At 40.2% G+C, this 23,946-nt stretch overlaps 3 protein-coding genes across 13 annotated transcripts in view; 2 read left to right on the top strand and 1 right to left on the bottom strand.

Annotated features, from left to right (window-relative positions):
* Nucleotides 1–104: 104 nt before the first annotated feature.
* ZNF839 (zinc finger protein 839) lies at nucleotides 105–12,427 on the top strand. Of its 4 annotated transcripts, XM_071745535.1 has the most exons (8): nucleotides 106–945; nucleotides 1,870–2,814; nucleotides 4,846–5,094; nucleotides 5,842–5,934; nucleotides 6,271–6,423; nucleotides 8,154–8,294; nucleotides 9,250–9,388; nucleotides 11,077–12,427. In XM_071745535.1, exons 1-8 carry the CDS (start codon nucleotides 232–234, stop codon nucleotides 12,042–12,044), a joined length of 3,402 nt encoding a protein of 1,133 aa, XP_071601636.1. In that variant the 5' UTR covers nucleotides 106–231; the 3' UTR covers nucleotides 12,045–12,427. The 4 variants fall into 4 exon arrangements, with proteins under 4 accessions (XP_071601639.1, XP_071601636.1, XP_071601638.1 ...); XM_071745537.1 differs by lacking the exon at nucleotides 6,271–6,423; XM_071745536.1 differs by lacking the exon at nucleotides 8,154–8,294.
* Nucleotides 10,217–21,215, bottom strand: CINP (cyclin dependent kinase 2 interacting protein). 4 transcript variants are annotated; one of them, XM_071745539.1, is made up of 5 exons: nucleotides 21,079–21,215; nucleotides 20,236–20,404; nucleotides 18,988–19,114; nucleotides 17,175–17,304; nucleotides 10,217–13,503 (listed from the first exon to the last, which is right to left on the bottom strand). In XM_071745539.1, exons 1-5 carry the CDS (start codon nucleotides 21,083–21,085, stop codon nucleotides 13,358–13,360), a joined length of 579 nt encoding a protein of 192 aa, XP_071601640.1. In that variant the 5' UTR covers nucleotides 21,086–21,215; the 3' UTR covers nucleotides 10,217–13,357. The 4 variants fall into 4 exon arrangements, with proteins under 4 accessions (XP_071601640.1, XP_071601643.1, XP_071601641.1 ...); XM_071745542.1 differs by lacking the exon at nucleotides 10,217–13,503 and adding an exon at nucleotides 15,395–15,714 and having other exon boundaries at nucleotides 21,079–21,191; XM_071745540.1 differs by lacking the exons at nucleotides 10,217–13,503; nucleotides 20,236–20,404 and adding exons at nucleotides 15,395–15,714; nucleotides 20,657–20,761 and having other exon boundaries at nucleotides 21,077–21,100.
* Nucleotides 21,127–23,946, top strand: part of TECPR2 (tectonin beta-propeller repeat containing 2) — a 41,019-nt gene continuing 38,199 nt past the window's right edge. For 4 of the 5 annotated variants that reach the window (XR_011726211.1, XR_011726212.1, XM_071745533.1 and 1 more), the window contains exon 1: nucleotides 21,127–21,255. The gene's annotated coding sequence lies outside the window, so the exon portion shown is untranslated. Of the gene's footprint in view, nucleotides 21,256–22,771; nucleotides 22,875–23,946 lie in introns of those variants that run through there. The other variant, XM_071745532.1, reaches the window with a different exon arrangement.

The following is a 23,946-nucleotide window of genomic DNA, read 5'->3' as shown; positions in this document are numbered from 1 at the left end:
CTCCGCGGTCACTTTTATGTCACCCGCAGGTCCCACCTGCGGCCACACCCCAGGAGCCTTTTGCCCCCTCGCGGCTGCCGTCGGTGAGTGGCGGCCCCGCCCCAGGAGCGCGGCGGGCGGCTGCCGGGGGCGCCATTGGCCCGCGTGCCGCCGGTGCCCCGCGCTTCGCCCCGCGGCGCCGAGACCTCCCGGGGGGGCCGATGCGACTGCCGCCCGCTGACGCCTGCCAAGATGGCGGCTCCTGAGGAGGGGGGCACCGAGGCACCGCCGCCCCCCCCTTCCGCTGAAGACGAGCCGCCGGGAGGGGCGGCCACCGACGGCGGGGCTGCCCTCAGCGTGGTGGCGGTCAGGGTCGCCCGGGCGCCGGAGGATGATGATGATGATGAGGAGGAGGGTGGGGATGTGGTGGGGTCCGCCGCCCCGCTGCCCCCCGCAGAAGGCCCGGAGCTGCTGGCGGTGACGGAAGAGTTGGCGCAGAGCTTGGCCGCCCTGGATGCCGGCGCGGCGGCGAGCGGCACCGTCCTCTACCTGCAGGCGGACGGGAGCCTGGGGGAGGGCGCGGGGATGAGCGCCGAGGAGCAGCGGCGGCTGCTGGAGCAGCTGCTGACCGCGGCCGAGAGCCAGGGGCCGGTCACGGCCGAGCCTCCGCCCCCGCCGCCTCGGCACGCCGCCACGCCGCTGGCCCCCGCGGAGCTCCTGCGGGTCATCGAGCAAGTGAGCAAGGCCCAGGAGCAGCAGAAGCCGCCGGCAGCCGCTGCTCCTCTGGAGCCGGGGCCGTCGCCCTGCCGCGGCGGGGGGTGCTCGCTGCCGCCTCAGGCGTGCGGGGCCGCCCCGCCGCTGGCCGGCATCATGCAGAACGCCGCGCAGCAGCTGCAGAGCGTGGCCCAGCAGGTCGCCCTGCAGCAGGGCAAAGCCATGGCCGCCGCACGGCTCCTCCCGCAGAAGGTAACTGGGGGGTGCGGGGGTGTGGGTAGGGAGGGTGGACGGAACGAGCCTACTGCGCTCGTTTGGTGATGAAATCCACCGCCCGGGGCGGTTCTCGGGAGGGAGGTTACTGAGGTTTTGGTTGTTTTTTGCTTTCCTTCTCAGTCACAGCTGCCCTTGGGTGTAGACTCGAGTCTTGCAGCTGAAAGACACAACTTTCAGCGTGGTTTAGAAAAATCCACGTTTGTAGGTACGAGCTACTGTGGTCAGGATTTAGATCCGACTACACGTGCAACTGAAAGGGCTTCGAAAAGCTGTTTCATAGTGGTTAAGCAGTGATGTACGTGCCCTTCTTCCAGAAGGTGACGGTACCTGGACTTTCAGCCTCCGTTTTGGGATGCAGGAATTAAGTGATTGGTTCGAGCTGAGAGAGAAATTTGGCTGAGGAGGAGAGACCATGAGGGAGTTGAACAGTAACACAAACCTTATCTTCATCGTCATCACAATTTAAAATTTTTTTTTTACCTGAGCACTTAAGAGTGTGTCTTGAATATGGTATTTAGCCTGTGTCATTTAGCAGACTGTAGTTTTCCTGCTTTTGGTTTGCTGAAGGTTATGAATCTGCTTAGCTGGTGGCACTGACTGCTGTTTCCAAAGAGGGCTGCTGGCAGCAAGCACAGCTGTGACATGGCCTAGGAGCAAATATCCATGCTTTAGTTGAACAGCAGTTGCAATGTTGAATGTGCAGGAAAGATAACCTGAAGGAAGGGAATCTGTGCTTTGATGTTAGATCCATACTTTGATGCATGGAACTGGAAAAATAGTGGTGTGCATTGTTTTCTTCATGCTTTGCTTTAAGGGCATGTGTTTATCATGTTAATAAGTATTGTCTTTATTTATAAATACTGTGTGTGTGATCTCTATTCTTCCTTTTTTCCACAAAAGCAGCTGGAAGCCATTTGTGTCCAAGTTCAGCCAGGACATACGAAGGAAAATGAAACTCCAGTGCCATCACTGGCACCAGTCCAGTCCAAAACTATAACGCTGAGTCAGTCGGTTGGTAGAAGTTCTAGCATACCAGGACTTGGTATTATTAATCCCCAGATAATTAGGATACAGCCTGTCACAGGAACTGAGCAGCTGCAGCAGCAACAACAGCAACTATTCCTGCATAGTTCTTCTGAGTCTCCAGTTCAGTTGCTTATGCAGAGACCTTTACCATCCCATGGATCAGTGTCTGTCAGCAAGATTCCCACATCTAAGGTGCTAAATGGACAGAAAGCTACACGTGCCACTGTATCAGCTAGGAGGTCTCCAAATACTACCATGGCTGCAGCCAGTTCAGCAAATACTCTGATACCATGCCTTGAAAAAACCAAAAAAGACGGCAAGTTAAAAAAATCTTTGAAAGTGAAAACTCGTTCTGGACGGATTTCACGCCCCCCAAAATACAAAGCTAAAGATTATAAATTCATTAAAATGGAGGATTTGGCTGATGGTCATCAGTCCGACTCTGATGATTACTCCGAGTTGAGTATAGAAGATGATGAAGAAGGAAAGGTGAAGGCAAAGGATGCTTTATTCAGTTCTTCAAATTATAATCTGAAACCCAAAATGTTCAAATGTGAGACTTGTGAAAAATCCTATATAGGAAAGGGAGGATTAGCAAGACATTATAAACTTAACCCTGGCCATGGGCAGCTGGAGTCTTTACCTCAAAAAATAACTTTAAATAAGCCTAATGGAAGTATATTTGTGGACAGTGCTTGTGGAATAAGAGAGGAGACAGTCAGTCCAGCACATTTGGATTCAACTGCTGTCACTTTAAATAATGAAAATGCACTATGTACCAGCCTGGAAGAAAATGTTGGTTTGAAGGCTGGAGAACAGGTAAAGTATCTTGCTTAGAAAAGCTGTCAATTCTGTGCAAAGTAGGCAGTTGTGTAGCTCATACTCTACCCATTCATTTGAGTTCCTGTTTAAAGCAGCCTAATTATTTTTTAAAACCCTGAAGGTAGAGATTTAAACACGTCGGTTCAGTAGAGCATTGCATTAGTAAAATGTAGAAGTCTTATACTACTCAAGAAATATCCACAGATATACTAAATGAAAAAAATTCCCATCGAAGTGCTTTAAAAATCAAATTGTCTCTTGCCATGTTGTAGGAATAGTACTCTTGCACAGACATATAAAATACTGTTTTTCTGACATATAGTTTTCAGCTTGAAAAAATCTGCACCAGTTGTGTTTTCTCTGCATATGGTAAGAACGCCAGGTTTGCTCAGTTACAACCTTTCATATGATAGACTGCAAGACACAATTTGTCCTATTAATTTCTGTTACTGAAATAGGAATTTTTTTGGTGATGACACTTTTTTGGAATCTAGCAGTGGACTGCAGCTTTTCCAAGAGCAGGCTTTGAAAGTGTGGCTTAGCTACCACTAGAAGCCAAACATAGCTGAAACCTGAGTCTCTGAGTTGGAAGCTATGTTAGCTGCAAGTTTTTTTCCTGTTTTTTTTTATTTTTATTTAAGTTGGTCAGTTTAAAGTGAAGTTTCTCTTTTAATATTAAAATGCTGCTAACATCTTTCAGCAAGAGATACAGCAAAAAATACTTTTGGATGTAGCAGTGTCACATAAATTAATTTTATTTGTGAATGTGAAGTTCTCAGAAATGTGAAAATTTACAGCGTGAGGTGGCAATGCAGCAAACAAACCTCCTCCACCCTCTATACTCCTCTGTCATCTTTGGAAGAAGAGGATTGCAGAATACCAAAGTCTGCTCTCTGTGTTACAGTTTTTGCTTCCCTGTGCAGCACTTACTTTTCTTGGGATGATGGGAATTTTGAAAAATTTCAAGCAATCTTACGTGAAATATTAGTACTGACTGCTAGATTGCTGTTGGACTTGCTACTTTTAACTAGCAAATACAGATTCTAATCTGCACTTCAACTCATTAATTATTACAGGTTCTGGTCAGGTACTTACCCTCCAGAAAGAACAAGATTATTGAAAATGTTTTGATACAGAAGGAAGGCGGTCAAGATCCCCATGCTCAACTTAATCTTATGTTGTATTTAGAATTAATTTAGTAGTTGAATCCCTGGAGAGAACTGACATAAATTTGCCTTTTTTAGAGCTTTCCTCATCACTAGAATAGTAGGGAGCTACTGAACATTGGGATGAAAATGTACTGATTATCAAAAGAAGCCTAATAAACCTCAGTACTATTATAAACTCCTCAGAAAATACTTGGGCATTCTTAGAAATTCGAGCTTGGAAGGGAAGACAAGACATGCTCAGCAGATATTACTGCTTTGATAAGTAAAAAAAATCTGCACTGAAATCACAAAAGTAACTTAAAAATAGAAAAATGTACTTGGAGTTTGCCATGTGGTCGTATAAAGGAAGCTACCTCTTAGCTGTGTTTGTAGGGAAAACTAAGGATTTTGAAATGTGGAATTGGGCAATATATCTTGACTGTGACTCAGGCTTGTCACAATTCATGGCTGATTGTAGTTTTTGTCTTATATATAAAGAGCTTATGCTTTGACATAGATAAAATGAAAACAGATTTTTCCTTTGGGTGTTTTTACTGGTAATTAAAATTTATTTCTACAACCTCTTTATTTGAAGAGGACATTTTTTACTTCAAAAAAATACTAAATGTATTTAACTGACATAAACCAACTCTTTAATTATCTTTATGTATTTTATCAGATTACTTTATGTTCTGCAGAAGTAGCAGTCATACTAATGTGTTGATTTATTCCACAACTTTCTTTGCAGTTATGCTTGTATCCAGCTTTGCATTTACTTAATATCCTATTTATTATTTACACAGATTAAGAAAACATAAAATTGTCTTCCTCAAAACACTTTAAATGGTGAATAAGTACTTTTCTCTTTCCTTTAATTAAGACTTGTAAATCTGCAGGAAGCAGACACTTGGGAGAACAACAAAATGAAACCAGTTCAGGACACCGGGGATCCAAAACACCAAAAGGACCTGGAAAATCCAGACGACCAAAGAGATGTGGTCGACCAAGGATGGGTGGAAGATCCAGGTGTTCTGGAAGGCTTAGCAGACCTGGTCAGTCCCCTTCAAAGTCCCTTAGTAGTGTGTCAGCTGAACACAATGTATTGAGAAGAAAAGCTAGGTTAAAAGAGGTATGGTTCTCTTCTGTAATTACTTCACAAGTATCTTCCCCCTGCCCTCTTTTTTTTGTTTTTTTTTTTGTTTTTTTTTTTTTTTAAATCATCACTTCTTTTCAAGAAATTGTTTTCAGAAGATTTTTTTTTTAAACATCTTTGTGTACTGACAAGATGAAAACATAAGAAAACACTAAGTTGTTTTTAAGGAAAAAATACTTTAAGCAGAACACTGGACAAATGGAAAATGGAGACTCATTCTGGAAAGGGATTTATGATATGTAGATATCCTCTCACTATCCTTTTTCTGGAGAAGGAAAATTACTAGCAGATATTATGTATTTCCTCCACCACTTTAAAAAAAATAAGCCTAATTGAATCTGGGAACGTGGAAAAAAAAAACAAACCCAACCCTCAGAGAAGCTCTTTGTGGAGGATAGAATGGGGATTAAAATCCATATAATTAATATAGTTCTTGTTTTCCATGTGTTGTGGAACATCCTTTACTGCTACAAAATCTACTGATGTTGCTCTTTTTATGAGCTGGCAACATTTGTGGGACTGAGTTTTGTCTGTATATGGATAGTAAGTGTTTTGAGGTTTTCTAATTTATCTCATCTTTTGGTTTCCTTATTTGTTGTTCTCAAAGCTTCTTAAACATATAATGTATCTTTCAAAAATCAGTGATAATTTATGTTCTGAATGTGGGATGCATAACGTCTGTAGGCTGCTCTGTTCTAATAAACTCATTTTGGCTTTTGACAGCTAATACAACAATGTGATAATGAAGACTTAATGGAGCTGGCTCTCCCACGTCTTACAAAGCTTGTTACAGTATATGAATTTCTGTTGATGAAGGTGAGAGTTTTATGTAAAAATGTTATTAAATTATTTTAGGGAGACTTCCATGAATATGCTTTAAAAGATTCCTTTGGAGATAGATCTGAATTTCCTAAGGTAAATTGTGCAGCATGTTCTACACATGACCTCGGTCTTAGACAGGCAAATCTCTGGTTAGAAAAGTCTTGATTTTTCTGCCTGGTTCAGTGGCATTTTTGAATATTCCATAGGCTTTTGACTTGAATACTTCTGTTTTTAAAAGTTGAACAGAACAAACCGGCAGATTTTAATTTGATCTTTTTTTAAACTATAGGGATGGGGAAACAAACCCTTTTTTTCACCTCTTATTTTTAGGTTGAAAAAGGGTATCCAGCCAAAGCTTACTTTCCAGATGTATATAGGGAATTTGAAGACTTGCATAATATGGTAAAGAAAATGGCTTATGATCACCTCAGTAACTCTGATTTGCTGAGTTACCAGGAACCTGTTGAAATAAAAGATGCTAAGGTAATGAAGCACTCTGTTTGGAATTGGGATTTCTTTTTTGTTTGTTTATTTATTTTAGATGCTGTGTATTTTTTATTTTTTCTCTGATAAGCTTTGTCATCCTGGTAAAGTTATTTGGAAAAAATCACATAATATACATAAGAAACCATGCAAATATATACATTATTGTAAAAAGTCCCAATAACTAACTGAGTAGAAAAATAATTCCACAATAAAACCACAGTTCTAGTTTATGGAAGTAGATAGAACAAGAAATTTAAAAATATTCTAGCAGCACTGATACGTTTCTTGCATATCTGGGGTAGTGCAAAGTTGCATGTTACTGCAAGGTGTATTTAGCATTAACTCTCAATAAAAATACACCTTGATGTTTGATTAGGAAGGAGGGGGCTATATTTAAAATCAATGGCCTTGATTTAAAGGGATAAGTGGTTTCATTGGAAAATGAGGACAAACTTAATGCATCTGTGCAGCTGACAGCAGTATCAACAATTTGAAAAGTAGTGAATACATTAATAAAATTGCAAACTAATATATATACTTCAGATTAATTGTTTATGCAGCTGTATCTAGAAAGACAAAGTAGGTCTAGTTTTCCAAAACGTGGATCTGTTTATCCTTATGGATCCTTATCAATCTATGTTCCCCTTGCATAGAATGAAACAACTCTTTGTACGTAAAATTTTTCCTTTTCCCTTCCCTCTTTCCAGTAGCAAAACTACTATTTTGTATACTACCTACAACAGATTTTCTACACATGATGTGCTCTTTAATGTACATTAGCACTGAATGTGCAGCTGCTAGGAGAGGGGAGCAGGCTGGAAAGCTCAATTGGGATGGTGGAGATAGATTTTGGTTCTTCTAAAAATCCTGGTTTAAAAAATGAAGTCTTGTACAAACTGTTAGCAGTGGCTAATTATTTTTCAGAATAAATAGTATTATGTATTGTAAATACTAAGAAATTTTTTAGAATTACTGTGTATTCATCTGGCTATTCTGTAATCAACACTGACATTTCCCCTTCAAGAAACCAAGTTCCATCAAGCAAAGGGATGCTATTGATACTGGTTATATATATATATATATATATATATTCTATAACATAGAAACACTTTCTTGCTTCTCTACAGTGTTAATGTGATACTTTTAGTGTGGAATTATGCTCTTTAAAAATCCCCAAAGAAACAGAAAAAAAAAACCCAACCCAAAACCAACCAAACAAAAAAACCCAAACCAGAGCATACCCCAAACCAAAACCCAAACCAACCAACCTGGCCTGGAGAAGTTGTATAGTACCACACCTACATAAGGATGAAGCACAGGAATGAAAAGGGGGCAAGGTGGGAAATCTTTATTAAGTGATACTCTTAGGAACACTTAAATGTTGTGTTCTGTTTTTTAAAAAAAAAAATTGAGAGCCGCAACAGTGTTTTATTAAACTCAGTTCTTAGTAATTGTCTATGGATTCTATATATAACCATTGTACTCATAATTCTTGTGAGTTTGCATGTTAATATTCACCTTCAAATGAAGGTCATGTTCTGTTAATATGGAGGCTAGAAGAAAAGATGGGAGTCTGAATACTTCATCAAGCCATGATGATTGGACTGTCAGGCTCAACCCTGTGTAGTTCTAGTTCAGTTTCAAGAAAACAAGCCAGTATTTCAGCATTTATGTATTCAGACTGGAGAGGCTAACTTTTCCTTTTTTTCCTATAACTGTTTTTAAAGGTTGCTGAATCACTAGGAATTACAGAAATGCTCACTGGAGAACGAAAGACGCAAGGTGTAGACTCTTGTTCACAATGTGTAATAAAAATGGTTAGTGAGCAAGTGCCTGTGGAAATACTGGGACAGAAACGGTTAGTTGAGGTATGGAATAAATACCTGTGTGAAATTTACCCACAAAACTATGACAAATGAAGACTTGTAAGGAATAAGTATTTGTTTTAGCAAAATCATGCTAGTATTACCTGACTCGTATTACAGTATGGCTTTCATGGTGTTCTGAAATACTGTGGTGTCAGAGCAGAGCATATGAACTAGCACACTAAAGATGAACTTTGGGAAGACACTTGGTAGCATTCAGGACAGGATTTCAAAAGCTAACAAGTAACGTCACAGGAAAGAAAGAAAATTTTTTTGAGGTGCTAATAGATGGGGTCCCCACAGTGAAAATGATCTGGAGTAAATGGGCTAACCTACAGCAGGCTCAGGTGCTGGAGAAGATTGTGGTGGTAGGTGTAGGTGCATGAAAACAGTTGCTTTCTTTCTAACAAGTCAGTTGACCAGATTTGTTCAGTTTACAGCTGTAGCAGGGAGCCACGTTTCCTCTTCTTGAAAGTTTCCTATCTATTGGTCTGCCCCTTAACTGTTCTACTTTTTATTTAAGCCAGGGTTGTTTCTGGTGGTGGATAAGTGAGACTTGTATGTTTCAGTTTTTTGCCTATGGTTCAATTTAAACAGCTGATGGGTCTTTCTTCATTAAACAAACAGTGCTGGGGGGGCTGTTCACTGCTCTTTACTGAAGCTTGAGAGAGAGCTTATAGCATGTTTCATACCATACAGTTAATCATGAAGGCTCAGAGAGAAGCTTTGTTGTTGAAGCAAAGAGCAGATTGTTTCAGCCAAATATCAGAAGTAATTAGTGACACTCTGTCAGAGTGTGAGGGTTGTGTTTAAATCACAGGAAACCTGTAGTGTAAAATCCTATTTTTAAGGAGTGTATCAGTTCACTGCCATGAAGTGCCCACAGTTAGTTTGTGATCTTTTCCAATACTGTCAGCTGTTATGGTGGCAGCCAGTTAATTATCTCTTGTATTGACAGAGCACAGGGGAGGAACTGTTGCCATCAGCCAAAAGGACCAAGTTAGAAGAAGTAATGACAAATGTGAATAATGCTTATGCCAGTCAAGATGAAGTGAAAGAAAAGAGCGGGAATTTTTGTACACTGCTTGAAAAAGATGGTAACCTCTTCTGTTTTGTTTGCCAAGAGCTGAACAAATCTCTGTTCTTCAAGCTACTGTGCTTTTTGTCTTAAGGATTCATTTTTTCACTTACTTCCCAGGTCCTCCAAAAGCAGATACTAAACTGGAAAAGCCTCATGGGGGGGGGAAAGTTATGGATGTTACATACCACAGCAGTAGCTCAATTCTGAAAGCTTGACAATCCAGACATTGATGCTAATGCAGTACTATGAGCATGGTACTGTCCCCTCTTGTGTGCTTCCTGAACACATTACTGTGTGCTCCATCCCTTATAATGCAGATTGTTCACCACCTTTGTGTCAGCAGTAGGAGAGCAGAGGAAGAAGCACTGTGCATGCCCTTCCTCTTTGCCCCAGCAAAAGGAGCCTGTGGGAGGGGAAGAGCAAGGGCAGGCTACCCTGTATCCCAGGGGAGATGCAGGACCTGGAGACTGGATTTGAGGCACCATTTTGCACCACAGTCTTTGCATGGTTGCCTTTCTTTTTATGTTGTCTTTATCCCCCCTGCCCCTCAGATTAGCAGGGTAACAGTGGATTAGATGGGAAAGCAAGATATGTCCTCACCTGTAATCTGCCAAAATTCCACTGATATCTATTGTAGTAATTCAGAGGCTGTATTGTCACTGTTGTGAAAGGTTCCAGCCCCTACCCATCTCTAATAAGATGTGCATATCAGTACCATCTTTTTGCACTGTATATATCTTTTTTTGGGGTTGCTGTAAGATGCTTTGCTTTGGCCTTTGCTTGTCTTTCTGTTAATGGCTGTGGGTTGTGGGTTTTTTTGTTTTCTCCCTTAGTTTTTTCTTTCTCTCTGCATGCCCATGCTTATTTCTTACTGAATTTAGGGTTTTCTTCTGGGCTATGAGTTTTCAAAATTTCATTTCACTTGCACTTTCTAGTCTACAGTACAAAAAGGTAGAAATGATCCCTTCTGCCGTGTTAGGCCTCTGTTGTGCAGTTGTACCTCTCAAATCAAACCCCTCCAGAGCAACCCACTCACTTGTTCTTTTGATCTTTAAGAATAAAAACTGACAGCTCATGCTACTGCAGCTTAGTAGTTGATGTTCAGCTGCCTACTGGGTTTATGACCTGGCTCTTGGGTTTAAGTTAAATAACTGGTAAAACACTAAATTTCTAGTGTTTTTTAACCTTCTCTGTCACAGAATGAAAGTGATCCTGGGGCTTTTACCACAGCTCATTGTATATGTTGTAACTTGACATGTCTGAGGCCAGGACAAGTTTGGTTATCAACAGAAACTTCATCAAATTTAAATGTTCCCATCAATGGTAATGGGGATAAGCATCTGACAACTTTGGGCCTGGTATATTACCAGCAATATGCCAGATGCAAAAAACCCTGAGTTTGACTTTCAGCCCATCCTGTAGTTTTCAGGATTAAGAGGAAAATGTGGCTTCTAATATAAGGTCCCTTGGCATGGAAATATTCAGTAATACTTCACTATCAAAAAACTTCCTAAGTATTTCTACACTGGCTTCCTCATTGGAAAGTGCTGTGAAACTCTTACTGCAATGTGCTTCAGATTTGCTTATTTGGAGGGAGAAAGCAGGGAACTAGTCTAGCTTTCCCTCCAAAATTATTGCTGAATAAATTTTTGGATGTGTGATATTAGGTTGCCCAACAGAATGATATTTCTTTCATCTTTTCAGATTTTACTCCATTAAATGGAGAAATCCTGCTTTCAGAGGATAGGCATATCACTGGCTGCACAACTGGAAGTACATTGCTGACAGCAGAACAGAATCCACTTGCTGATTCAGGAGTTAGAATTGATGCTGACAATTCAGGTACCTTCTCTCAGACTGTGAAAATGAGGATAGAGTATTCCCAGCCTGTGACTGTACAGGAACAAGATATGGCAGGTGATGCATCTCTGCTTCATACTGAAGTTGTGTTGCCTGTTGAAGCAGCCAGCTCACCTCAGTTAGTTCAAGCACACTTTGTGCGTGAGAATACTGGAGGTGGACTGTCAAATCCTGACCTTTGCAACTCAGTGAATGCAATGGGCAGTCAGAGTACTAACTTAGCAATGAGTGAAGATAATGGTCACGAACAAAAATATCACAAACTGCAAGAAGAAAACCATAATTTTGCAATTAGAGAACATTCCGAACAACTTCCTAATACTGATGTGACTGACGAGATGGGGGAACTTGAAAAAGTTTTTCCAACAAACATTGTGCCAATAAACTACCCACAGAGCACTCAGGCTGAGTCGCACCAGAACGCTGTCCAGGAAGCCTCTCTGCCTGCTCATGTGAACTGTGAAAACGTGAGTGAATTTTCTTGTGGCACAGAGGAACAAGTGCTGGAGAATACAGTTACTGTAGATGAAACTGTAGCCTTTGAGATTACTGATGAGAGCCATGATTTTTTGTCTCAGGGACACGAACAGATTTTTATTCAGACTTCAGATGGGCTTATCCTGTCTCATCCTGATACTGCTGTATTGTCTCAGGCAGAAGGCATTGTTATTGTAACTGATTCCAATGGTACTACCATGCACATTCGCACACCTGAGGGGATACCTTTGGAAACTGTGGAAGCACTACTGGCAATGGAAGCAGATGGCCAAAGTGAAGACATTTTGCTCTCACAAAGTGAATTTGAGCCATAAATTAGAAAACTATATGCTTTCTTCTGGAAAAGACTGACTATAAAAATGTATATTTTTCTAATGTGAATACTGGAATTATTGGAATTTAACTTATTTGTAAACCGTTTCTATGCCCTGTACTTTTTATAACTTATGTTTATATAAATTTAGCAGCATTGCAACCAAAAAGTCTAGAATTAACGTCATTCTGTTTGCTTTATATGTTGGGGGTGGGTGGAAAGTGGAAATCTGTCAACCCTAAAACTGTTGCACTATTCCCTTTTGTTACGTAATTCCTTTTCTCTCTAGCCATCTAAAAATGCAGTAAGTTGTACTGCAGTTCAGCAGTGATGTCCTGTGTACTGGCAAGCTGTATATGGGTAAAATAAAAACTCTTAAAAATATGCATTTTTTGTGCCATTGAGATTGCAAGCCACTGTTGCACTTTCTTAAAGATAGCTTGAATATTCATTAGCATCTAGTCTTGATGTGCACAATTCTGCCAGGAAAAACGGGCCTTTTAAATATAATCCACACTCATGCATTCTGGGAACAATGTGACAGCCTTGCTGATCCTGACTGAAATAAGCATCCACTGAGTTAGAGACAAAAATAGCCACAAAGAAGATCTGATTTGTGCTGAACTGTTGGAAAGATGTAAGTATGTTCATCTAATGTTCAGCCACACCATTAATAATGTTACTTAGAAAGAGGAAGGTAAGTAGTGATCTGATTTTTTCCTTAAGGAGATACCAAATTCTTTTTTGACTTTATTCTGTGATGATTTACTTTTGTTAGACTTCAACTGCATGTTTTTCTTTTAGATGACACATCCTTTATCAGTTCTAAGCTTTGACCTTCCAAGTAACTCCATTCTGCCCTGTACTATTTAATCAATAGAAAAAGCTATCCTTGCGTATAATCCCCATTTCTCTATGCAGACAGAAAATTTCCTAAATTACTTACCTACTGCTGTCTTGTATTTTGGGTTTTTTTTTTTTTTTCTCTGATAAATTTACCTTGGAAAAGATTAATTTTATTATCTAAACCACTACATTTTATGTATGGATGTGAAAGGTGTTGTGTCAGTGAGCTCCTGTCTGGTGGTTGGGTTTATAGTAGTTTTTGGCTTGGGTCTTTCGACTTCTGTTTTAGAAGGTGAAAATTGTCAGAGGATTCAGGCCCACTTTATAAATACAGATACTGTACAAGGCAAGGTTCTGCTGGTCTTTCAAAGTCTTTGATTGCAGTGAGCAATTTGTTACACACTTTGTACTCCCTGCCTCATAACTACATCTGAGGGCTTCAAATGTAACAATCGACTGCTTAGAGCTTCAATGGCAAAACATCTCTGCAACGATTTTGCAGTAATGTTCCAGTGTCTGACAGCAGTCAATGATCAAGGAGGTCTGTGAATATGAAGACTTCTTCCTGAAGAGCTTATTTCCTCTAAGAAACACCAACAAACCACAATTTCCACCTGTGCAGAAAATGAAAATCTGCTTCAATTCTGCCTTAGCTATTGATTTGCGCATACTGGGAAATACAGTACACCTATTCTTATCTTAAGAGAACAATTCTATAAGTGAACCAACCTTTGCTCCTTGGAAAATATTTTTCAAGTATGAAGGTGTTTCCATAGTGACAAGGGTCTGGCCCTACTCAGATAAATTAAAGTGGCTGTTAAACTAGGTGGATTGCTTGCACAGAAAAATAATAAAACCCAACAAAGGTATTCATAACTGATTGTGTTCTTGAGCTTCACCAGAATTTTTTTTTTAGATGCTAGAAATGTGGGGTAAGAATAGAATGCTATTAAGCTGTCAAAGCCAACCTTGTTGAACAGAGCAACGTGACAAGAAAGCTTTTCCAATTCATGTCTGCCTGTCTGTTCCATGTGTATTTCTCTTGCCATGCTTAGAGGGTTTCAGCTTTGAACTCTTTCAGTAAGTGACACTACTTTTCCTATCAAAAACCTCTTCCAGAATCTCTTACTGTTTTAATTAGATTTTTCTAGAGTCAAACCACAGCTGTTACTGTCATTTCATTGCAGTTTGCATTTTGTGCGACTGTCTTTTAGTCAAAATAGTTGTTTCTTGGAGTAGCAAGGGCAAACATCTGTCAGGGCACAACCATGACTCAACAGCACTTAGAAACACTAAGTAATTGTGTGAAATGAGCTAAATCACAGGAGCAAGTCATACAGGCACTGAATAAATGGGAAGAATCTGGATTGTTAATCATAATTGGGAAAGCAGAAGGCCTAAATTCACTACACATTAAGGATTTAACTAAGAATTTGATGACACAGCTGCATAGTTTCCACCGTGTAGTACTTTTTTCTGAAAATTTGCAATAGCAGCTAACAGTTATTAAAGGCTGGGTAAGTGTAGCAGCTTCTCAGCACTACCCGGGTCTGACAACAGATGCTACAGTGATTATTACATCTTTAGGAGTGAAAGAATATCAGGGTATTGAATGTCATTTCAGCACTTAGCTTTTGCATTAACTGTTTCTCCAGAACACTCTCTACTCTCTTTTCCAAGAAAGCAGGATGAAAAAAAACAAAAAGGAAGAATTTGTGACACTGATTCCCATCATGTAAGTTGCTAATGCAAAATCCAGAGGGGGCACACACCTTTAAACCACACTCACTTGGCATCAGAAACAGTAATACAAGGAAAAAAAAAAAAATCACTCATTCCTATGTCAGGAAGCAAACAGTAAGAGATAAGGACAGGTCTTGTTTTTATTCAGCAAATGCCTCTTAAAGAAAAAAAGTTACAATGAATTAAAAAGAGATGAGACCTTTTCATATAATGGCTGTGGAATAGTGAGTTGTAGTAAACCTTCCCACTGTGCTAGTTCAGGCTCAGATCACACTAACCACACTGTAGTAAAACCAAACCAGAATTTACACTAGTGTCTTCAACAGCATTTCAGACCTGCATACCAAACTACATGGATGCTTTTGGATCCACTTTTGGATCCTGCCTTTTGTGCTTTTCTTTCCCTGTTTATAAAGCAAGTACGAATGCACCAGTGCTGTTACCGTGAAAAAAAAAAAAAAAAAAAAAAAAAAAAAAGAGAGAGGAAACATCAAGAAGTGTGGTATTTCTCTGATGAATGGGACAATGTAGGTATTTTAGATTGTCAAGACTTGGAAAGTAGTTGCACATTCTCTGGTGTAGGCATCTGTGCACTGAATGCCCCCCAGGCCACCCAGGAGTGCTTACTCCTTCTGATCATAGGGAACTTAGCTTCTACTACCTGTGGCCTCTTTTTTGCACTTGACATAGATAAAGAAACCAAAACCTGATCATCCCATGCAGAAAAAGGAGTACCAGATGAGACAAAATAATAAATACAAATAGAGTAAAATATTTTTAATAAGTTTTACAAGTTCAGCTTACTTGGTAAGCATTGCACTTTGCCATTTCAGTTTCATGTAAGCATCATTAGAAGCAAGCCATGTAGCATTTGAAATTCTAGCACTGTCTATGTCCTGTTTCAAGCAGCATGGCTTCAAGTAGTAGTTTGCTGCTGTTTTCAATGTATGGCTGGTATAACCATGATGATAAATAGACCATCATCAAATCCTGGTCAGCAGAATGAGCAATTTCTTGTACAATTGTTTGCTTGAGCTGTAGTTCCTTCTTGTACATTTCAGAGAGCTTCAGAGAAACCTCATCTGAAATGGATTAAAAAGCCAAGCACATTGACCTGAAGATTTCAGCAATTTTCTAAAAGTTAAATTATACTTGTAATATGTTAATCATTAAAAAACTCTACCTTATTTCCCATATTTATACATCTTGGTTTTTACAGCATTAATAGTACTTGCACACTCAAACTTAAAATGCTGAAGAATTTCCTCAGCTTTTGGCTATACTTTATACAAGTGATTTTAATAGGAATCCCTTTTTAATTCTAGAATAAGCAGTACTGTTGATTCTCAGGTCCCACTGAAAATTATCCATTTCTTTCAAACAACTAAAATGTGATTTTAAAATTTTTGTAATGCTAAAATTTTTGTAATGCTTCCCAATTTAGTCACAGTTGAGTTTAGCTAAAGGTTCTCCTCAAATGCAAGGCAATTTAGTAATGCATGATCACTAATGAGTGACACCCGTAATGAAAAAATAACAGTAAACCAAAACAACCAACCAAACCTGAAGTGTGTCATGTAAAATAGTGACATTGTTAGTAGTTACATTAATAATACTGGCAAGGACCCTAAAATCTATGTAATAATTTTTAACTGCTTGACTTTCTTAAAAAAACAAACAAGCCACACACAAATTATTTGTAAAGCGAGACTGATACTGTGTTTCTAACAGCCTGAACTATCACTGCCTTCAAGATGATTTAGACTTTCATGAAGTAGACAGCATCACTAAATTATTCACTCACTATGAACATTTTGACCGAAGTTGTCTTTGTCATTCCTTCAACTCCTTTGTCTGCCCTTTTTAAGCTGTCAGAAATTAACCCCTAAGATTCTCACCAACTTGTGGTAGTGTAGTAAGAAGCAGGGCTTCACAAAGGTGAGGTTCTCACTTCACAAAGAAGGCAGTTGGCTTGTGTGTGATCAGGCTTCTCTTAAATTCAGTTTTAAAACTGGTAATACCAGCTGGGAGTCACCGCTTTTTGCCATCAAGTGAATTCTAAAAAGATTGGTACATCAAACATTTCTTTGCTTGTCTTGACTGACACTGAGATCAGAGACATTTTTCTTTGGCTGAGAATTAAGAGGCATAGCTTGTTTGCATTCAAGGATTTCATTTCAGTGTCAAGTTACAAGTCAGCTAAGTCTACAGCTTAACAGTACCGAGCTGCAAATATGTCTCTCCCCGCAAAGGATGCAGCTGCTGCAGCTTGGACACCGTGAACTGCTGACAGGCTCAGTTTTACGCTGTAATTGCTGCATGTCAGACAATGCTTAGCAATTCATACCAGCAGCCATCAGCAGTAACCCTAAGCCAAGAGGTGCATTCATGTGTTTATTGATTAGTCAATTATAAAGGAGACAGATACACTCTCTTTCTCTCTAAGGTAAGACATCCAGATAAAAGGGTTTACTTTCTGTCCCAAATTAGATGACATCAACAACACAATGCAATTAGCTAAGATAATCAATATTTTACTTACAGAAGTATGTTGTGGGCCATGTATGAAAGAAGGGTGCTGTGCAATTTCCAGCTCCATGGTGGAATGCTTCCAAGTCACAAATTGCTTTAGAAGTTGAAGTAAGCTTTTCCATTTTCAGTTGTATTTTTGTCTGAAAATGATGAACATGTTAATGAACATCTCAGGAACATCAGGCTACTATAATCTTAAACAATTTTGTAAAACATGCTATTTCTGAAGACTATTTAGTGTTAACGTCTCTAACTCCTTTATTTAACTCCAGACAGGAATCAAACCAGGAGTTTCTATAAAGATTTCATATGAGATATCCTAAGAGTTTGAACACTGCAGCTATGAATTACTGACTCTGCTTTTGTCTAATTCCTTTGTTTCCCCTATGTACAAATGTATTATATATATGTATCATATATATTATATTATATATTGTATTAATTTATATATATAAATATATAAATATATATTATATAATTATATATTATATATATACACATATACATACATTATATATATGTATATATATATATACAAATATATTAAAGCCCTCTTCCATTTTTTAACCTCTCTCTGGGTTTTTCCCATAGCAACTCAGTACTGGTGAAAAACATCAGACTCAATTATCAGTGTAGCACAAGCCCTATAAACACAGGCTTTCTTACATTACCAAGTCAAGGTGACTTAAATTTGACTTTAAAAGATCAGCAGCAGGTGAGAAAATCAGCTCAAGATACTACTGACTATATATATAGGTTAATTTAACAGCTTGCTTTGAAAAAGAGGTCATTCCATCCACTTCACATTCTCCTGACTTTGTGCATGACAGAGTGAGACTAATTTTTACAACAAAATGGAGCTTGCAGGGTGTATCTTTAAGTCAATAAGCTAAAATACAGGTATTTCTATAAATTCATAAACTGGTACAGACTCATAAAGAATTAAAAATAAATGTCTGTAGTTGCTATGTTTAGTATCCAATCTAATACTGGCTGCTTAGACTCCCTTTACTCAGAAGTAATAAAAAAATGCCATCAGCACAGCTGGTAGTCTGAATATAAAACTATCTCAATGGGAAAAACAAAAAGAAAAAACCCACATTACTGTTGCTTTTAGCCACAGAACAAAATTTGAGGAAAATCTAGCTGATTTCCTGTTTATTCTAAATACTGGATCTAAATCCCAGATCTATCATCTTTTCAACAGGACTCCATTTTTGCAGAAGACTGTAAAACTTATTTTTGATAAGAATTTTAAATTATAGTATCAGGCAAAAAACCCCAGTCTTTTTGCTTCCTATCAAACTGACAGGTGACATTAATTCCTAGCGAGGTATCCAGAAAAAAGGTGGGTTGCATAATAATTATTTTACTCTATTCTTCAGAGGATTTCTGCACAGAAAATTCAGGTAGGCAGACCAAAACCACAACTGCATTATATCTAACCAAAGACAGCTGCAAGGATATAATGGCAGGTAAAGCACTGCTTTATGCTTTGTTGTTTGTTCTGCTCTATTCAAAGAGAATATTCAGGATGAGAAAACAGGTGCAGTTTTAGAATGCGTTTTTTATACAAATTGTTTTCAGAAGATCACTTCATAAAGGAAGTAGAATTACAAGCAGAAGGCAGATGGAAAGCCAACTTTCAAATTTACCAACCAAGCAAATAAATGGTGCACACTACATGTATAATAATTTATGTTTGAAACCCAAGAAACATGAATAAAAATTCCAATTTTTTGTTTACAACAAATATTTGATGTCATACTTGGAGACACTTGGAATTGATTCATATTGACTAAGACTGAAAAAATGAACATTACCATATGCTTTAAGGTCTCAAGTAATTCTGCACAACAGTTGTCCAGTTCTTCATTGTGTTTTGGAGCTGGCTTTTCAGATTCTGTGGCACTGCTATCACATGCTATCTTCAGTTTGTTGTCTTGAAATCTAAAATAGAAACGTAAGACAGAGTAAACAATTGAGTATAGGTTTGACTGAGCTGTGCATATTTAAAATCCAGGTGGTACAGCATTTCTGACCTGCTATTAATGAGAATTTACACATAAAAATATTAAGAGACATAGAAAGCCATGTGAGCAACTGGGGGTGATTCCTCCTTCAGAGGAACATAGAATCACACTACCTTAAAGAATACACTTGATAAAACAGCTGCAGGTGTTAATACCTCTTCCCACTTTACCATGCCCCTGTGGTGGAGGTTACTGTCTTGTAACAGGCAAAGTATGCCCAGGTTTCAGCTGCTCCAGATGACAACCTGCTGACTCATCACAAACTCACCTTCATGCACAATTTAAGCTCAGACACTCAACTGTGAACCCAGAGCAGCTCATGTGCAGACACCTATCCTGTCTTGCTGACTCCCACAGAAGCTGTAAGCTTAGACAGGGAGTTGCTAGAAAGTGGAAGCAACATCTGACACCATTGTAGAAAAAAAATAATTAGCAATTCCCAAGCTACTACATGTCAGAACCCTGTCAGACAAACTTTGTTCAGCTGTCAGGACTCTGAAGTTTTCTACTCAAATCCCTGTTAGCTAAAGGTTTGTTTTACAGCACAAACATAACAGCTCTAGTGAAAAGGTTTTTATTATTTTTTTTAATTATGACTGTTCTATTTTTTTTTCCTACATAAATCACTGATTCTAAAAATCTGCTGGAATTTTACTTTGGTGAAATTCAGTAATACTGGCCTCAGTGTATATGTGCATGAGAGTAAAGAATTCACATGGGCTGAGATCTATGGTATTAGATTCTAAATTTATATATTATATATTTGAAATACCTGCTGTGCCTAACTATGCATAATAAAAAAATTCCATTTCTTAAAAATATCACTTTACAGTATTATTTTAATATTTGTAAGACATTTATTCTTGAATACAAATAGTTTATATAACCAAAAAGTGCCACTGATGAGTTTGATCTAAGAGCTGGCTTATTCACTCTGACATGTTCTTTCTTCAATAAGAACTTTCTAGTGAAGAAGATTAATTTCTCAATAAAAGCAACCTTTATGCTGTCTTTCCTTGTATGTATTAGCATACTTACTGCTCGCTGATCTTCATGTTGACTATTTTGTTTGCTGTTGTAAATCCCTTATCATTCAGTCGCTCCCATTTCATCATTAAATTATGCCAGTCTGCTGCATTATCTTTAAGTTTTCTTGCACTGACAGATAGAACAGGTCTTCTTGGAGTACTGTCAGCAGGACTTTTTGCTACATGAGAAAATAAATTCAAGCCATTTAAAGCATGCAGTAAAAAAATCAGTGTGATGTCTGGCAGCTGCTTGTGCGGATGATTTCCTTGCTTTACCTGCTGAATATTGATTAAAGTGGAATTTATATTAATTTTTCCTCAGTCATGAAATCTTAATTCCTCATGGTTGTTACAGTTCACAAGCAAATCGCGTTATTAAAAACAATACAAGCATGTTGTGGGGTGTGATACGGGGGCTTTGCAACACTGACCGGTCCTGGTCGTGGTCCTGACCAGCACCAGCACTCGCACCCCCTTCACTCCTCAGGCACCGAGGGGGCCGCCAGCCCGGCCCGAAGCTCAGCATTCACAGGGCCGCATAGAAAGCGGTCACAAACGTGGAGCCCCCACACACAGCAAGGCACGGGGGCCACTCGCTTCTATCACGACCGGGGTGCTGGGGACCTTCCTCACCCGCACTCACAGCCGTGCCTGAACGCCAGAGGCTGCCAGGGTTCCACAGGCACTCTGTTATTTCACTTAGCAGAGCCCGGTCCCGCACTTTGACTGCTTCCCATTGACCTCCCCCCGCCCTCCGCTCCCTCCCCGGGGCGAGCAGCCGGCCCAGGCCCCGGCCGATGTCTCCGCCTGACGGGGCCATGGGAAGGGAGCGAACCCCTCTACCCTCACTCACCCGCCATGGCGGCGCCCCGCCGGCCCGCGGAAGTGCGCTCACGTCCGGCCCCGCCCAGGCCCGGCCCCGCCGACCGGCGCAGGCAGCCGGGGCCGCCGCCGCCTCGGGCCTGGGAGGCACCGTTCTCCCTTCCTCCACCCCTGCCGGGAGCTATGGCCGCTCTCCGCTCCTGAAGAGGTGAGTGCAGCCGCGTCTCCGCGGAGACGGGCGGGAGCCGCCTGAGGGGCTGCGCTGTCTCTCGCTCCCCTCCCCGTCCGCCTCAAGCGGGGCCTGCCTGTTGCGGCCAGGGTGAGGGGGTGAAGGTGGCGCGGGGAGCGGGCCGGCTCTCTGGGGGGCTCGCCTTGGGGCAGCCTGAGGGGGTGTTCGGGGGGGCGACGGGCGAGGAGGCCGTTATCTGCCCGCGGAGCGGCTCCGGCACCCCTTCCACGTTCCCCTTTCCCTCCCCCCGTCCTCCCCGCCGTCTCCTGCCCGGCTGGGACTCTGGAGAGTAAATCCGGCATAATCTGAGGAAAATCCATCGGGAAGGTGAGGCTGCTGGAAGCCCGTGCCGGTGTTCGTCCTCCTCTGTCAGGAGCTGCAACCCCTCCAGTGCTGGAAAGCAGCGTGTTAGGAGGGAATGGTTGGAAATATCTGCCAGAATATGGAGACACGTAGAAGGAAGAAAGGTTTCCTAGAGGGGTTGGGTGTCCATCCAGGGGGAAAGAGCCTTCTCTCCGCTGCCCCCCTTGGTGTAGGTGGCCCGGCCGTGACCCAGGTGCTTCTTTTCCTGTCCGTTCCCTCACCTAGGTTGGGACTTTTTGTTTGTTTTTCCTTTCAAAATAAACTCTTCTGAGCCATAAATGCAGCCTTTCACGTGTCGTGTGAGGCGATGCGCGTGTTAATTATCGCGACCGGGGTGCTGGCCGGTCCCGGCGGGATGCGGGAATCGGAGCCCCGGGTTCCAGCGGCTGTCAGCTGCCTGGGCTTGGCAGCTGTGCCCTGTGAAAAGCTCTGCGGATGTGGCAGCCTCCTTAGCCTGCTCCTTAGGCAAAAAAAAAAAAAAAAAAAAAAAAAAAGGTGAGAAGTATTAGAAAATAAAACTGTTTTCCTCTTTTTATTGGGCAGGATCTATCTGAGACTTTTGCGCTTATTTGTGGTCATGTAGGTGAGTTTGTCCATACTCTGAAGGAGCTTAAATTTGAGTTTTTATGCCAAAGAATAAAACCCAAAACAAAACAGAACTGTTGTTCCTCTTGATCAGGCATGATACTTGGGTCCAGAGCAGTGCAGTGACAGGTTTAAACTGTTGCAGTCAATCTGTGGCATACTCTGGCACTAAACCTTTAACCACTGTCTGTCTGTTTAACCATGGGATTATCTCTTACATTAGTTACCTCTGCTGGGCAGTGTAGGGCCCTATTCCTGTTTCTAAGACCAGAAAAAATTATAAAAAAATTCTTTTCAAAACAACATGGCCTTGAATGCAGTATTTATAAGCTTGTGAATTTTCTTGAGAAGGAAGGACTGTTTTTGTCATGATTTTTTTCAGTGTGCAACAGAAGGTATTTTTCTTTACTTTATCTCTGCTGCAGGACAGCTGTTTAGCAGAGGCTGATCTGCCCTGCACGGCTGTTGTGTACTTCAGAGTAACTGTGGCTGACACAGGCTGAGCATGTGCATCTGATTCCAAAATCTGTCTGAGAAAACAGATTATATCCACTGTTTGCCTTTGATTAGCAAAGGAGGAAAACCAGCTAATAAATAATCCTAAAGCTGTTGGGAAAGAAAATGCTTGTGAATCCCAACTTTATTTTGGGGTATGTTGAAGACTTTAGGCTCAATAGCAGGTAATTGTGGTGTTTGTGCAGAGATTTTTAATATGTAGGCCACATTGCAGTTCTCTTAATACTTATACATTTGTTTTGTGAAGCTAAAATTAATTAGCAGTATTTTAAGTATGCTGATGATTTGAGCTTTCAGTTTTGTTTTCAGACAAGCAGAGAGAGTGTTTTATTAGTCTGTAAACCAGTCAAGATGAATCTAATTTGTGAAAATAAAGAAGTCATGGTGTATTAATGCATTTTTTAATTTTATCAGGGTAGAGGACAAAACTTAATTTTATTACAACTTTGCTATCAGAGAAGATTAAAGTAAGATTTTATATAAATTTTATGAAGAGTGAGAACCCTAACCTGTTTTTTTTTAAATTTAACTTAGTATATGATAAAAAATAATTCCTCCCAGTGTGTTCTGTGGGTTTATAAAAACCCTATGAAAAACTGCCTTTTTATGTCTTTTGAAATTTAGTGTAAACTTACAAAGCATTTACCAGGTTGCATAGGGTTGTTGTAGAGGAAAGAGTAGTAGTCTTTTTCTGGATAACACAAATTTCCATAATGCCAAACTAATTATGGTGTTTTAAGAGTTTAGTAGAGCTTGAAGGATAAGTGATGGAAAGTTAGAAATAATGAATTTTGAGAACTTAAAAGGTCTGTTGGCAACTTGGGATGTTCCAGCTATGAGAGCTTTGGATGGTGTCAGACATGAATTGTAAGATTGACAAAGGGGACTTAAAATCAAGATACGTAAAATGAGGCAGTATCTAGAGAATGGTACAAATTGAGATTAGATGGAGGAAGATTTTTATATGTGAGACTCAGGACAAAGGCTGGATTTTATTTTATTAGAAAAAAAGAATGAAATGGGGGGGAAGGAAAAGACCAGCAACTCATCCAGTTACTAACCTGGCAAAGCAACTTGTTTGGAGCAGCAAACGAGATTTCAGCAGTGGGTTCTCTTTTAATTTAGTTGACTGCAGATAGAAGATAATAAATGGTAAAGAAAAGGGTGTGAGACCCAAAATATAGGATAGGAAACAGTGTGTGAAAA

The sequence above is a fragment of the Heliangelus exortis genome, chromosome 5, assembly GCF_036169615.1.
Source record: "Heliangelus exortis chromosome 5, bHelExo1.hap1, whole genome shotgun sequence".
Lineage (NCBI taxonomy): Eukaryota > Metazoa > Chordata > Aves > Apodiformes > Trochilidae > Heliangelus > Heliangelus exortis.
Note: the sequence above shows the minus strand (reverse complement) of the source record. Positions and strands in the feature narration are given on the sequence as shown.

Coding starts and splice junctions, on each gene's coding strand:
- ZNF839 (XM_071745535.1), top strand. CDS start 232: ATGGCGGCTCCTGAGGAGGGGGGCACCGAGGCACCGCCGCCCCCCCCT. Junction 946..1,869: donor CACGGCTCCTCCCGCAGAAG/GTAACTGGGGGG, acceptor TTTCCACAAAAG/CAGCTGGAAGCCATTTGTGT. Junction 5,935..6,270: donor ATGAATTTCTGTTGATGAAG/GTGAGAGTTTTA, acceptor TCTTATTTTTAG/GTTGAAAAAGGGTATCCAGC.
- CINP (XM_071745542.1), bottom strand. Junction 19,115..20,235: donor AACATGAAGATCAGCGAGCA/GTAAGTATGCTA, acceptor TTTCTATTTTAG/ATTTCAAGACAACAAACTGA. Junction 15,715..17,174: donor ATGGCCCACAACATACTTCT/GTAAGTAAAATA, acceptor AATCCATTTCAG/ATGAGGTTTCTCTGAAGCTC.